The sequence below is a fragment of the Salvia splendens genome, chromosome 17 (genome assembly GCF_004379255.2).
Source record: "Salvia splendens isolate huo1 chromosome 17, SspV2, whole genome shotgun sequence".
NCBI classification, from domain to species: domain Eukaryota; kingdom Viridiplantae; phylum Streptophyta; class Magnoliopsida; order Lamiales; family Lamiaceae; genus Salvia; species Salvia splendens.
Window position 1 is genome coordinate 18796239 of NC_056048.1, and position 13640 is coordinate 18809878.

The 13640-nt window shown below is 36.0% G+C and overlaps 1 protein-coding gene and 1 long non-coding RNA gene across 3 annotated transcripts; both read right to left on the bottom strand.

The window, feature by feature from the left end:
* Positions 1 to 3550: 3550 nt before the first annotated feature.
* Positions 3551 to 4859, bottom strand: LOC121775491. Its single transcript, XR_006045134.1, has 2 exons — positions 4531 to 4859; positions 3551 to 3804 (listed from the first exon to the last, which is right to left on the bottom strand). It is a non-coding gene; the product is annotated as an uncharacterized LOC121775491 (long non-coding RNA).
* Positions 4860 to 10690: 5831 nt separating this feature from the next.
* Positions 10691 to 13421, bottom strand: LOC121775016 (IST1 homolog). 2 transcript variants are annotated; one of them, XM_042171944.1, is made up of 6 exons: positions 13228 to 13421; positions 12856 to 12988; positions 12673 to 12776; positions 11968 to 12139; positions 11751 to 11891; positions 10691 to 11679 (listed from the first exon to the last, which is right to left on the bottom strand). In XM_042171944.1, exons 1-6 carry the CDS (start codon positions 13269 to 13271, stop codon positions 10861 to 10863), a joined length of 1413 nt encoding a protein of 470 aa, XP_042027878.1. In that variant the 5' UTR covers positions 13272 to 13421; the 3' UTR covers positions 10691 to 10860. The 2 variants fall into 2 exon arrangements, with proteins under 2 accessions (XP_042027878.1, XP_042027879.1); XM_042171945.1 differs by having other exon boundaries at positions 12856 to 12985; positions 13228 to 13378.
* Positions 13422 to 13640: the final 219 nt, after the last annotated feature.

Below are 13640 nucleotides of genomic sequence, written 5' to 3' on the forward strand. Positions count from 1 at the left end.
AGGATAAAACAACTCCCTACTCTTTCATTTTCTCTATCTCAAAACCCTAGTCTCCCCAAATCTCACCGGAAACCGAATTTACTCCCGTTTTTCACAATCAACAAGACGGATATCATACATTATTCCAACATACGACAAACTTTCAACATTAGACGATCGATTTCAGTGATTTCCGCGTCGGTCTACAATAGTCTATTGATTTTAGGTTATTTTTGAACCTCAATTGTTTGGTTTTTGCAAATGGGTTTATGTTCATTACTGATTTCTTGAGTATTTGGTGATTATCGATTCCAATAGTTTGTGTTTTTGTTCATCACTTATATTTTGGTTTTATGATCATTATCTATTCCAATTTCTGGATTTGTGTTCAAAGGGTAATTGTTGAGATTCTGTTCAATGGGTAATAAGTGTGTGCAATTGTTTGGTTCGCTAGTAATGAAACCATTTAGTGGCGAGTAATGTATTGAGTTAAGTTATCATAATGTAACCCTTTTCATTCTCAGTAACCCGAACTCTATTTTTCGTGAATCTACTTAACTGGGACGTTATCTCCTGCTGAATAATACAATCTTAGGTATATGATTTTGGGTGTATAATGTACTCCATTGTTGAAGCAATATTTTGATTTTTGGTGTATAATGTATGAAACCATGTTCCTTTTTTTGTCTATGGTCATTGTTGTTTGGGGATGGTCTCCAAATTAGATACATGTATGGTAAATTACCGGTCAAAGCTATTTGTGTTTTAGAAATGGGGTTCTATAAATCATTGAATTCTGTGTTGTTCTACGTTATTGCGTTGAATGTTGTTCTATTCGGCTCATTTTGCATCGAATGTTGTTGGTTTCGGTGCATTGGGTATGTGTTTAGGTTCTACTTCTTTATTGATTCGATTGTTTGGTTGTCAAATCTTCATAGATAACCATTCTGATTTACTTAGTAGTGAATAATTGTGTATTTCTGTGTAATTGCGAATCGATTTAATACATGATTTGTCTAAATGTGTTTCCTCGTTTAATACATGCTCATACAATGTTCCTCACATATGCTTTGTTACATTAATACACTTCTTTGGAGATTCATTATACGCTTCTTTAGAGTACACCCACTACCTGCAGTAGGGATTAATACATTATTTAAGTAAATGTTTAGATAAGTTTGATCGTCCAAAACTTAATTAAGCTTCCGATTGTTTATTTTAATTATATGAGTGAATAATGATCAGGCCCGTCCCTTGGCCCGTGCGGCCTGTGCGACCGCACAGGGCCCCCAATTTTCAGGGGCCTCTGAAATATTTCAGCCCATATACATGTATTCCTATTTTTTCAGCCCAACAAAGCTATTTCTCTTGTATAGCAACGCCCAGGCCTTTTTCTAGCACCGAGACTCCAATTCTGATCGGTTTCTTTTCCCGATCGTAGACTTGGGAGCCGCCTGTTCGTGTTCGGTGTTCCTCATCGACAAACGCCGCAACAGGGACCAGCTCACCAGAGCCATCGTTGATCGCTTCTGCAGCGCCTGCCATCGTCGGCCATTGCGATTGGGAGCAACGCAAACGCATCAATTTGTCTTTTTTTCTATAGTATATTTCTTTAAAATGCATTGTCTTTTTTCTTTAATTATCATATAGCTTTAAAATGCATTGTCTTTTTTTTCTATAGTGGTAGGCCTCATTTTAGATTTTTGTACAGGGCCTCTGATTTTTTCGGGACGGCCCTGATAATGATTCTATCTTTGTCATGATAATATGTTTCGACGTCATTACAAGGGTGATTAGTTTACTTATAAAAGGTAAGCTACTTATTTATCCTCTTTCACTACGGTTAGGAATCCAAAGGCCAAATCGATCACCAATTTACGCATACAATCGCAAACTTTGTATGGATGACTCTCAACACACTTGTGTCCTTAATAATCTGCTGGTTTCTCTCTCTCTCTAATCTCTCTATATATAAAGGGGAGCATTAGGGTCCAAATGCCTTTAGTGTTAAGCTCAAATCTAATTATAGCCTTAGGATTAACTTGATGGACGTATTAGATTTGTAGTATATATCATTCTCCGTGTTATATTATTATCCAGTCCGATTTACATTATAGGTTTGGAACATCTACAATATCAATTGGTTTTTTAAAACTACATGAGCTAAAAATCCATGGGAAAATTATCAATACAATTACTGAGGTTGAAACAACTCCCTATTCTTTCATTTTCTCTCTCTCTCAAAACCCTAGTCTCCCCAAATCTCACCGGGAAACCGAATTTACTCCCGTTTTTCACAAACAACAACACGGATATCGTACATTATTCCAACACACGACAAACTTTCAACGTTAGACTATTGATTCTTGTGATTTCCGCGTCGGTCTACAATAGACTATCTATTTCAGGTAATTTTCGAACATCAATTGTTTGGTTTTTGCAAATGGGTTAATGTTCATTACTGATTTCTTGAGTATTTGGTGATTATCGATTCCAATAGTTTGTGTTTTTGTTCATCACTTATATTTTGGTTTTATGATCATTATCTATTCCAATATCTGGATTTGTGTTCAAAGGGTAATTGTTGAGATTCTGTTCAATGGGTAATAAGTGTGTGCAATTGTTTGGTTCGCTAGTAATGAAACCATTTAGTGGCGAGTAATGTATTGAGTTAAGTTATCATAATGTACATTCATCACTCAAATGAATGTACATTATTACATCATGGTCTCTTATATTATCACCTTATGATCTATATTGTTCATGAATGTGCTACATTATGTGCGTACACAATAGTACATTATTGATGTGCATGTTTTATATTATGACTTGGTTCTATTTTTACCAGTTTGGTACATTATGTGCATTCACACTATAAAATTATTTCTATTATGCTAAGTGTGATTTTCATTACTTACTATGTGATTTACGCTACTTATTAATGTAAGCATTTATTAGCCAATAATGTAATTTGGAATTTGCTGATAATGTACTATTTTGACTAATGAATGAGTTCATTTTTGAATAGATACAAAGAGGGTCAGACTTGAATTGGTTGACAACTTCGATGATGACATTCCAATTGTATTAGCTCACCAGTTGCGGAAAGAAATTTGTGAAGAGATGGATGGTGATGATGTCTGGGAACCTAGTTGCAGCAAGAAAGAAATTTTAGTGCGTCAGTAATTATAATGTAAATGTACATAAAAGTAATGTACACTTTAACATTGTACTAATGTACATCTACAAAATAATAAGATAGCATCGGATTACATTACTTGTTGTAAAACGTATACATTATTGATGAACATAGACAGTTTGGTGCCTCAAATTATTGTAATGTAATTCCACATCATAATAATGTAAATGTTTAGCATGTAGTAATCTAGAATTCTAACATAATATCAAATACCTTGTTTGTGCGTATGAAACAGGGGTTAGTAATATGTTCAGGTACATTAAAATGCATAAGGGTCACTTATATGATCGTTGATTTTAATACTACATTATTTGATAGTGTAACTTTACATTATTATGCATTAAATATTCAGTATAAAAAAGAGCATTCAAATTCAATTACCAAGGCACGACCATTCATAAACAAACATTCAAACCACCCCAAGTGCTCTACATAGTCATAAATCTAGAAAAAATATCCTACAAATCCATTTCAAATTACATAGTACGAAACCATTGTTATAAGAATTTAAGCTTCGATTTGTCTAGGGTTCGGCTTCTTAGTCATGTTCACGTACTCGGTCACCGACCTCCTGAAGTAGAGTATGTTTTCCTTTTTATTGCGCTTCTTTGCTTGTGCCTCGATGCCTTCCTCCAATTATTGGGTGGGATAATCGTACAAATGTACAAATGGAAAATAATGTACCACATCAGCATAATAATGTACAAATACAACACATACAAATGCAATAGCTTAGCTCATCAGTGAAATAATGTACATATGCAACACATACAAATGCAAGAGTTAACCACATAATGTAGCTCATCACTGAAATAATGTGAAAATACAACGCATACAAAAATATTTACAAAAGTTAAGATGATCATAAGTGAATTAATGTAAAAACAAAACATGTACAAATACAAGATTTAAGATGCCCAATTTTACAGAAATATGCAATTGATCACTTCGAATGATAAGAGTTTAGAGTATGAAGAATCTATTTTGCACATACAGTTGCCGTAAGAACACCCAATCGAAAGCATCAAAATCCGACACGATAAAATCAGTGATAAACGTAATTCCAACTGTAAAAACAGAGACAATCAAGGTGGAAATCAGTGATAAACAAAATTCCAACTGGAAAAAATAGATGCAATCTTCATACACATGTAGATTTGATGAACAAACAATCGAATCGTTGAATTTATGACAAAATACAACCAAAACACATACCCAATGCACCGAAACTGGCAAAAAATCATCCAAATATTGACGAAAATCACTAAAAATCACATATTCACATAAACCCAATTGAAAATCAGACAAAATTAAGTTCCGCCAAAGGGAAATCGAGCCTCAATTCCTCTTACCTTGTTCGCGGGCATCTTGAAATCGATACAAATAGTGAAATCATTGCTTCAATCGACACTACAACTCAAAATAATGCACAATATGGCGTCAATTTCTACTAGCTTGTTCGGCGGCGTCTTCAAAGCTGTATAAAATAGTGAAGATTAGAGTTTGCTCGTTAGAAATTGGGGAGGCTAGGGTTTTGAGAAGAGAGAATCCGGGGAGACAAAATTGTGAAATAATGGTGAGAGAGTGGGATGTGAGAGATTGAGAGGAAAGGTGTATTTTTAATTTCGCTGAAATCTCAGATGTGTAGTTTTAAAAATGATACATTAAATTTCATTTTACAAATTTTTCCCCGATAATGTAGCAATATGGACAAATAATGTATTTCGGGATATTAAAATAAAACACAAATGGTAGCCACATCACCCGTTAGATTAAGTAATTGAATGGATGAGATTCACTTCGATTTTTAACGTAATTTCAGTTATGAATATGAATACATCCATTGGATATGAATACATCCATACACTAAATATTAGGAAAACACAAAACACTTGTCATCCATTGGATCTTATGATCTAACGGTTAGATTAATGCCACATGTCATCCAATAATATATATTTTTCACCTAATAATGTAGCTCGGATAATAATGTAGCATTTTAGTATAATAATGTAGATTTTTAGTCTACTAATATAGATTTCCAGTCTAATAATGTACCTCAGATTATAATGTAGATTTCTAGTATAATAATGTATCTTATCACAATCATCCAATTTAAGGATCCAAGGGCAGTGATTTGTGCTGTATTTTACACAAAAAAACCGTAAGGACTCTAACATACCCCTCCCTATATATATGGGTGTATTAGGGTCCTCACAGCTCATTAGTGTTAAGCTTCAAACAGATCACAGCTCTTGGATCCTTTAATTGAATGGTTGTGATCAAATTAGCCCAGCTACTGTGATGCCAAGAAGCGTGTTGCGAAGAGGAATGTCAAGGCCAGGCGCACAGCTACATATGAAGGGGGAAATGGATGCGATGTTGGCGAAAGTTAAACAAGAAGATTAATTCAAGCATACACTATCCATTTTCATTGTATATTAAACCAATCGAATAAGATTTTACATATGTATTTTGAAATCTTATTCGGTTCACACTGATTATCTATTTGGTTCTACTAAACTTCCATTGGTTTCAATTATTTGTGTATCATGGTGAACCAAATTACTAGTATTGTGCAACTAGTTCTCAATTTAGGATTTCTTGCTGCTCTCCAAGATATGAGTTTGGAATTTTTCAATGGTTCAGATCTGATTCATTTTAAATGTATAAGGGGAATTGATTACAATATAAGATGAATTGAATTCTTAATAAGATGAAAAAATAATGTCGTAAGATGAAATTATTTATTTTGAATTGTTGAAATTTGTTTCATTATAACTAAAATGTGTCCACTTCTCGAGTGAAATTATATCATTAAAAGATGAAGAAATTTGATTACAAGATGAAGTTATATAACACAACAACCACTCCCCATAATCATCACGTTTTCTTTTTAAATGTATTATATAATGCTCTGATTTCTTTTTAAACTGAATAACTTTAATTTCGGATTCATTCCCTTCATCCTCTTGGTTGTCTAGTGTTGGAATAGAACCCAATGAGCAATTGAAGACGCATAAATTGCGTGAAATTACCAACGTGACTTGACAATGGAGATGTGATTGTAAATGTAAATTGATGATGGAGCTGTAATTGCAGGAGTGAATCAATAGAGATGAAATCTCAAGCTTGAGTGATGGGTGTGGCAGACAATCTATGAATCTCGTTGATCTACCTTGTTGGTGTGGTGGTGATTGAATCCTCCATTAATATTGGTTGAGTGTATAAGAAAATAAAATAGTGATACTATCTATCTACAATAATTAACATGGGATAATGGACACATTATGACAATATATTCCATATATAATTGTGCATGATTTTAGGAAAGAATTAACTACTGAAAATATCGGTCTTCCAATACAACCCCTAAGTTGATTTTTAAGATTAAAAAATTAAAGATTTGACTGATTTATTGGATCCCAGTGTATTATAAATTTGGATGGCTGAGATTTGGTCTCTGGTTCGGTCTTTAAAATTAGTTCGACATTGAATACAATCCTATATATATATATAAATAAATTCTGTCAAAAATCAAAGCAAATCTCAGCCCTTGGATCCTTGGATTGGATGGTTGTGATAAACTACATTATTAGCCTAAGATGGTATATTATTAGCCTAGATACATTATTAGACTAAAATGATACATTATTTTACTAAAATAGTATATTATTAGACTAATAATCTACATTATTAGATTACACGTGACATTAATCTAACCGTTAGATCACAAGATCCAATGGACTACAAGTGTTTTGATTTTGAACACTATTTAGCTTATGAATCCGAATACATCCCTATATATATATTAATAAGATCATCTCTAATTATGGTCTTAATTTCCAGTAATCTTTTAATTAATCTTGATATGATTTTGCCGTTTCAAATTTCCCTTCTCTCCTCCCAATATTCCATAATTTCAATTAAAATTTCCATGATTTTATTCGTTCCCTATAACTATTAATAGATATAATTACTTAGTTGTTTCCCTATAATATTGTAGGTAAAGACGCCACATGATAATTAGCGATGAGAGTCTCTATTCTTCTTCCAAGAATTCAACGACTATTTTATTCACTTCTCATATTCTCCTATAAATATAGGTTAATAACTCTCTACATGTTCATCTCCTTCTTCCTACTCTATCTTGTTCTTATGTTCTATCCTGATATCTCCATTGCATGATTGATTTAATTGTTGTGAACCTGTGGTGTAACGTGGTGTCCAAACAATTCGATATTGATTGTTCTCATATCACTATTTGATTGTTGTAGAGGAGGAAACGAGTCTATTATCGTTGAGTTGTTGACCATGATCTTCACCATCTTTAGTTGGTAAGATTTAGTTTTGTTTTGAATTATTCACCCGCAAGTGAAGATGATGAGAGTGAAGAAGATGGTAATGCTAAAGGGTCTGGTAATGGTAATGCTAAGGGGTCTGGTGATGTTGATGCTGGGGGATCTGGTGATGGTGGTGATGGGGGATCTAGTGATGGTGATGATGATGGATTTGATGAAGGTGAGGGTGAGGGAGTTGGTGGAGATGATTGGTTAGTACAGAGTTCAGCCAGTGATTACGAGTTGGATATGGAGAGTGAGAAGGAGTCTGAAGAAGAGAGAGTTGTGGTTGTGAAAGGTAAAGGGAAGGGAAAGGGTGAGGGGGTTGGAAAGGGGAGTAGAACTGGAAAGGGGAAGGGAAAGGGTGAGGGGGTTGGAAAGGGGAAGGGAAAGACTGAGGGTGTTGGAAATGGAAAGGGAAAAGGGAATGCTGATGCTAAGGGAAAATGGAAAGCTGTCGTGGAGAGAAAAAGAAAGGGAAAGGCTAAGGGAAAAGGGAAAGTTGATGTTGATGCTGATGACGACAACGCGGGGCAGCCTACATTTGTAGACAGTGACTACGATCTAAGTGATAAGGAAGAGGACAACATCATGACGACTCAAGTTGAGAGATGGAAGAATGTGGTGAATTCCATGAGAGTCCATGGTGATTTAGATGATGGTGGGGAAAGTAACAATATTCGCAATGACTCACCTAGCTCGGGTGCGAGTGAGGATGACTTGGCGGGAGAAGGTGACTGTGATGCCGTCCAAACTCTGAGCCGGAGATACAAGCCTGCCATGGATATAAATGATCCAAGGTTGGAAGTAGGGCTGCGGTTCAATTCTAAGGAAGATTTTACAGAACTTATTCGTCATCAAGTTGTCAAGTTGGGTAAGAATTTGAGGCTCAAGAAGAATGAAAAAATTCGTTGTGTTACTTACTGCAAAGGGTTGTTGCGAAGTAATAAAGTTAAAGCAGGTTGTCCCTGGTCGGTTACCTTATCCTATAGGAGTGGGCTTGGTTGTTGGCAGATTTCACGACTGCTTGATACACACAAGTAGGCATGTCAAAATGGATATTGAGTATTGGATACTCGATATCTAAACCCAATAAAGTCGGGTAATCATCCACCCGAAACCCAATTTTTCGGGTATCGGATCGGGATCGGGTAGAGAGAATTTTGGAAGATTGGGTATCGGGTTACCCGATACCTAATCAGGTATACCCGAATTATCCGATTTGTTTTTTTAAAATTAATAAATTATGTTTTTATTATAATTAAATATAATTTAATTTCTTAATTACACGTGGATGGATGAAAGATGTAATTTAATTTAATTTAATTTCTTATTGTGGATGGATGAAAGATGAAAAATGTAATTTAATTTCTTAATTACATGTCGATGGATGAAAGATGTTAATTTCGTATGTTTTGGAGTCGATTTTCAAAAATTGAATGTTTTGGACCAAAATCGTAAATCGGCCATATGTTTTGGACCAAAGTAGTACTTTACTCTTGTTTGATATCATATTTAAGCTTAACTCAAAGCCCAATATAAGACAAGGGCTCTCCCCAATCTTGCCATAATTTATGTAACTCATCATTTTGTCAAGTTAAGCCACTATTATTTAATACTCCATCCGTCTCATAGTAGATGTCACCCTTGGGGATTGACACGAGATTTTAGGAGGTTTTGTTTTGTGTGTTAAGTGGAAAGAGAAAATAATATATATTTATATTAATGTGAGAGAGAACTTTTTTCAAAAAAAGAAATGTGACTAAAAAGAAAGTGTGACATCTATTATGGGACGGAGGGAGTACTATTCAAATTTATATAATTTCTTTTCTACCAAACAACAACGAAAAAAATCTTATCTCTACATATCTTGACATGAAGCCCGTATTTCTTATCTTATTTTACATATGTTCTCATATCTCACCTTTCTTATCAAACAGATCTTAAGTATTCAAGCTAACGAGTGAGAGAGGGAAGGGGTGAATACTCGAAATCTAAAATGAAATCCATTTCACCAACCCATGTTATTGACAATATGCATACACTACACTGAATCCAAGCCCCTTGGCCTAGGGGCAAAGGGTGCTGGATACCGCGTCCATCCTGGAGGTCACGAGTTCGACCCCTGGGAGGCGCAATCTGGGATTAATTTCCTATGTGGGCCTAACAAGGTTACGGGCATGTACCCATCCGGGGGTGGCTAGTTTCCTTGTTGGCTTGGCAGTTTACGGGCCTGTACCCATCCGGGGGTGGCTAGTTTCCTTGCTGGCTTGGCAGTTTACGGGCCTGTACCCATCTGGGGGGGGCTAGTTTACTTGCCATTTCCCGAACTCAACATGGGGTAGATGGGGAACCATTGACGATCCCTCTTAAAAAAAATATGCATACACTGAATGATGCACATAAATTGATAAATCCATACAAAACTATAGCGTTGGATATTATAAAAAAAAAAGAAAAAAAGTAAAAAACGAAAAAACATAATCATCTGACTAAGATCAAAGTTGCGCGGCAATCTCCTCCAGCTGCTTCTTCACGCTCATCAATCAACTTCGACCATACTTGGCATCTCTCTCGGAATGCATGCTCGACATCCCCGAGCTTGAAGAAGCAAAGATTGGAGCTGATTTTTGTCATGTCAGCAAAAAGACAAATGTTGATAATGTCGGAGGAATCACGCCACATCTTCAACAATGAATTCAACGTGGAAAGATGTCCTCATGGGAAAGCTAGAAAGTCTGGAAAGAGAGCATGTTTCATATTCTAAGTTATTAATTCTTCATTCACTTGCATGCATTTGGAGAGTCAGTATGATATTCCGGACTCTTCTATGTATTGCTATATATATGTGTGGAAATATTTCAATAATACATACTTTCACACAAAAAACATCTTGAGCTTAATATTGCTTCTCCTGTTTTTAATTCAATGGATTCCCTTAGCCATTTCTTCATGGAATGGAGGTGTGTGGAAGGCGGCGACCGGAATGTGATTGACGTATGTTGTAGGGAGGCCGGCCATAATAGCGGCGGTGACTCGCGTTTACAAGAATTAAGAGTGATTTTTTTGAAAATTTATGGACAATGTAACCTGAAAGGGGAAGTTTTTATCTTAAGCACGGGATAAAGATTGACACTTGTATGTCTTGCATTAGAAATATTCTTTCTACACATGAAGAAATGAAATACTCTTTATACGTCAACAAACAAAATTGCGAATCAATTTTACAGCAGTTTGTCAGAACTCATACAACACAAAACCAAACCTCGATATCCCCTCAAACATACAAAACTCAACAAAAACTAATCACAAAATTGAATCCTTGGAACCAGACCTCATTGCTTACTTAGAGCCTTGAGATGTGAACAAGTTTGGGTACGAGAAATCCAGATTGTCATCATCCATTGGTGACAATGGCGTATTTCGGTTAAGACTGCTATAGCTGAAAGCATTGTCGCTCTCAGAGTAGGAATCGAATACGCCCTTTACATCATCAGAAGAGTGTCCTGAGGCACTGTTTCGGCCAGGAGAGGCGAAGGGAGTGTTAGAATGCGCAAACGGGTTTATTGCATCTAATTCAACCTCCTCTTTGAGGACTGTCTTGGTTTTGTCGAGGTGGAATGGATTCTCAGATTCAGAATATGAGAAATCTTCATTCTCTTTCTTCATGAGCTCAGTTATACGAAGTTCAGCAAGGCTACATGCTGATCGAGCAGCTGCTGCTGCACCCTCTGCTGTCTCTGCGGCTGCCTCAGCAGCAGCCAAAACATCTTGGAAATCAGCTTTATCATCGATTGTCTTTGTGGCTGAGGGCGATGAACCATTTTCTTCCACAGGAAATGGTTCAGGCAGCTGTGAAGGAGGAGGATGTATGAATGGCACAAACTGTTTGTCTTGTGCTTGGCGCGTTGAAACCTTCACATCTTCTTCTGTCTTAGGAGTCAGTCCTAAACCAGCTCCCAGCTCCAACTGTGAACGATTCACTTTATCCAAAGTGATATTTGCTTCTTCGTTCATGTCTTTATCTGACTGTGATGGCTGCTGCATAGGAACTTCTGGGAAGTCTATCATTTCAAAATCTTCATCAAAATCCTCATCATTATGCGCGTCGGTAAATGGGGCTCGGGGTCTGGGATCACTGACAAACTGGATTGGCCCATCCTGGATAGAAAGGACACAAATGTAATGCAAGAAGCTAAAAATCTCAATGAAGGTGCAGAAGTGATTCATACCAGCAAGTCGTCACGAGTCTTCAGTAAGTCATTTTCCGAAGCACTGGGATCCCAATCAAGCTCATGTTCTTTGGCAATTTCCTTTAACATTTTCAGTTTAACATCAGGAGATGGAGCTCGGACGGATAAAAGGTCAACCAACTGCAATGTCAAGCGGTTAAAGGATTCATAAAAGGAGCTAACACAAGCTGTTAAAAGATGACGGTTTATGTATAACCTGCCGATTGACACCACATTCGGGTAAAAGCTCAGCTGCAGAAGACACAAATTCTTTACCGTATTTACCAGAAAACAACGTTTGCACCTGATGCAACTCTGGCAGATCAGCACACCTCGGTGCAGCAAAGCATACACTAGAAATGGCTTCTTTCAAGTCCAGAGGGCATTCCCTGATAATCATACAACATAAATAGCTTAACCTCATAACACATATACACTTCCACATATAGATTCATCACATTTCAGGAGAAACTGGTATTAGTACTATTACTTGACATGAGAAATGAAACTGAGATACAAGCACATAATTTTTAACACATTGAGCACTAGGCACTAGTGTCCTGTTAGGTTGACAACTTAAATTGATAACCGACAACTATGTCAACAACCTACGTTATGGATGTCAACACGAGGACATTTGTATGTTAACAACCTACGTTATGGATGTAAACCGAAGACATTTGTATGTCAACTACATATGTATTCTATTGACATCTATATTTACATTTTAACATTTCAACAGAAGATATATGTATGTTAACTACATTTGACATATAATTGTCTTCATGTTGACATCCATAACGTAGGTTATGTTAACATAGTTGTTAACATAGTTGTCAGTTATTAAGATAGTTATAACTCATCATATCCCTTGAGCACTATCACATGATCAAAAAACTTAAGAATCAATCGAACTACATACTTTTGTGCATCGATAATTGGAAGACGAGCAGTAATAAGTTCGCAGAACAATTCAACCAATTCGTGAGCAGCCATCATCTTCTCTTCGCGTAGAATATTCTCCACCTAAATAAACATGGCAATGAGGTTGATTACAAATAACACGAAAAACAATCAACAGAGGAGGTTTATATATATCGCTAACCCGAATCCTAGCAGAGGCTTCCTGATCAGTCTCAAGGAGCTTGGCAATTTCTCCGCGCATCTGTTTTACCTGAATCTCTCTTCGATTCCTCAACAACTTTATTCGAGGGATTGTAAGCTTCAACAGAGTTCTACTGCAAATTGGCAGTCATTCAATCAAAATTTACTAGATCGCTTCTACTTAATTACGATTCCCTCAAAACTCAATCGCATAACAAAATCTAGAATGCCTGCGCCAGAAATTATGAGAGTTCCCGCAAATCCGATGTGAATTCTCAACAATTCACACACAAATTCAATTAAAAAGCCCTACAGGCATTTTTTACTGCACCGAAAAAAAAAACAGAGCAGGGGAAAAGAATAGAGATATTACCATTTGGAGGAATTGAAAGATTTGGTAAAGAAAAAATCAAGCATCGTGTTGCTCGAAATGATGATCGGTATATGGATATCGAGAAGAGAAAATCGATGTATCAAATATATACTCCATATATGATTAAAAATGGGAAGCACTCTAGAACAAGCGGATGATGATACGTGTACGAGCTGCGAGTTTCTTAGTTTCCAAGTATCGCGTTTTCATCAAATTTCGTAATGGCATTTTTATTTAATTAGTTCAGGTTCTATATTAATAGAGTAATTTTTCGTTAATGGAGTTATTTCTACTTATGAAAAAAAAGTAATTATGCCTTTTACTTTATTTTCTCTTCATCTGTCTTATTTTATTCTCTCTTATTTTTTTCACCATTCATTTAATATTGGTTTCTAGATTACAAGAGATAAAAG

What these genes read in the sequence shown, in the direction of transcription:
- LOC121775016 (XM_042171944.1), bottom strand. Translation starts at nt 13,271, where the DNA reads ATGCTTGATTTTTTCTTTACCAAATCTTTCAATTCCTCCAAATG. An exon ending in AAGCCTCTGCTAGGATTCGG is followed by an intron (nt 12,777 to 12,855) that starts GTTAGCGATATA and finishes ATGTTTATTTAG; the next exon opens with GTGGAGAATATTCTACGCGA. An exon ending in CCAATTATCGATGCACAAAA is followed by an intron (nt 12,140 to 12,672) that starts GTATGTAGTTCG and finishes TATGATTATCAG; the next exon opens with GGAATGCCCTCTGGACTTGA.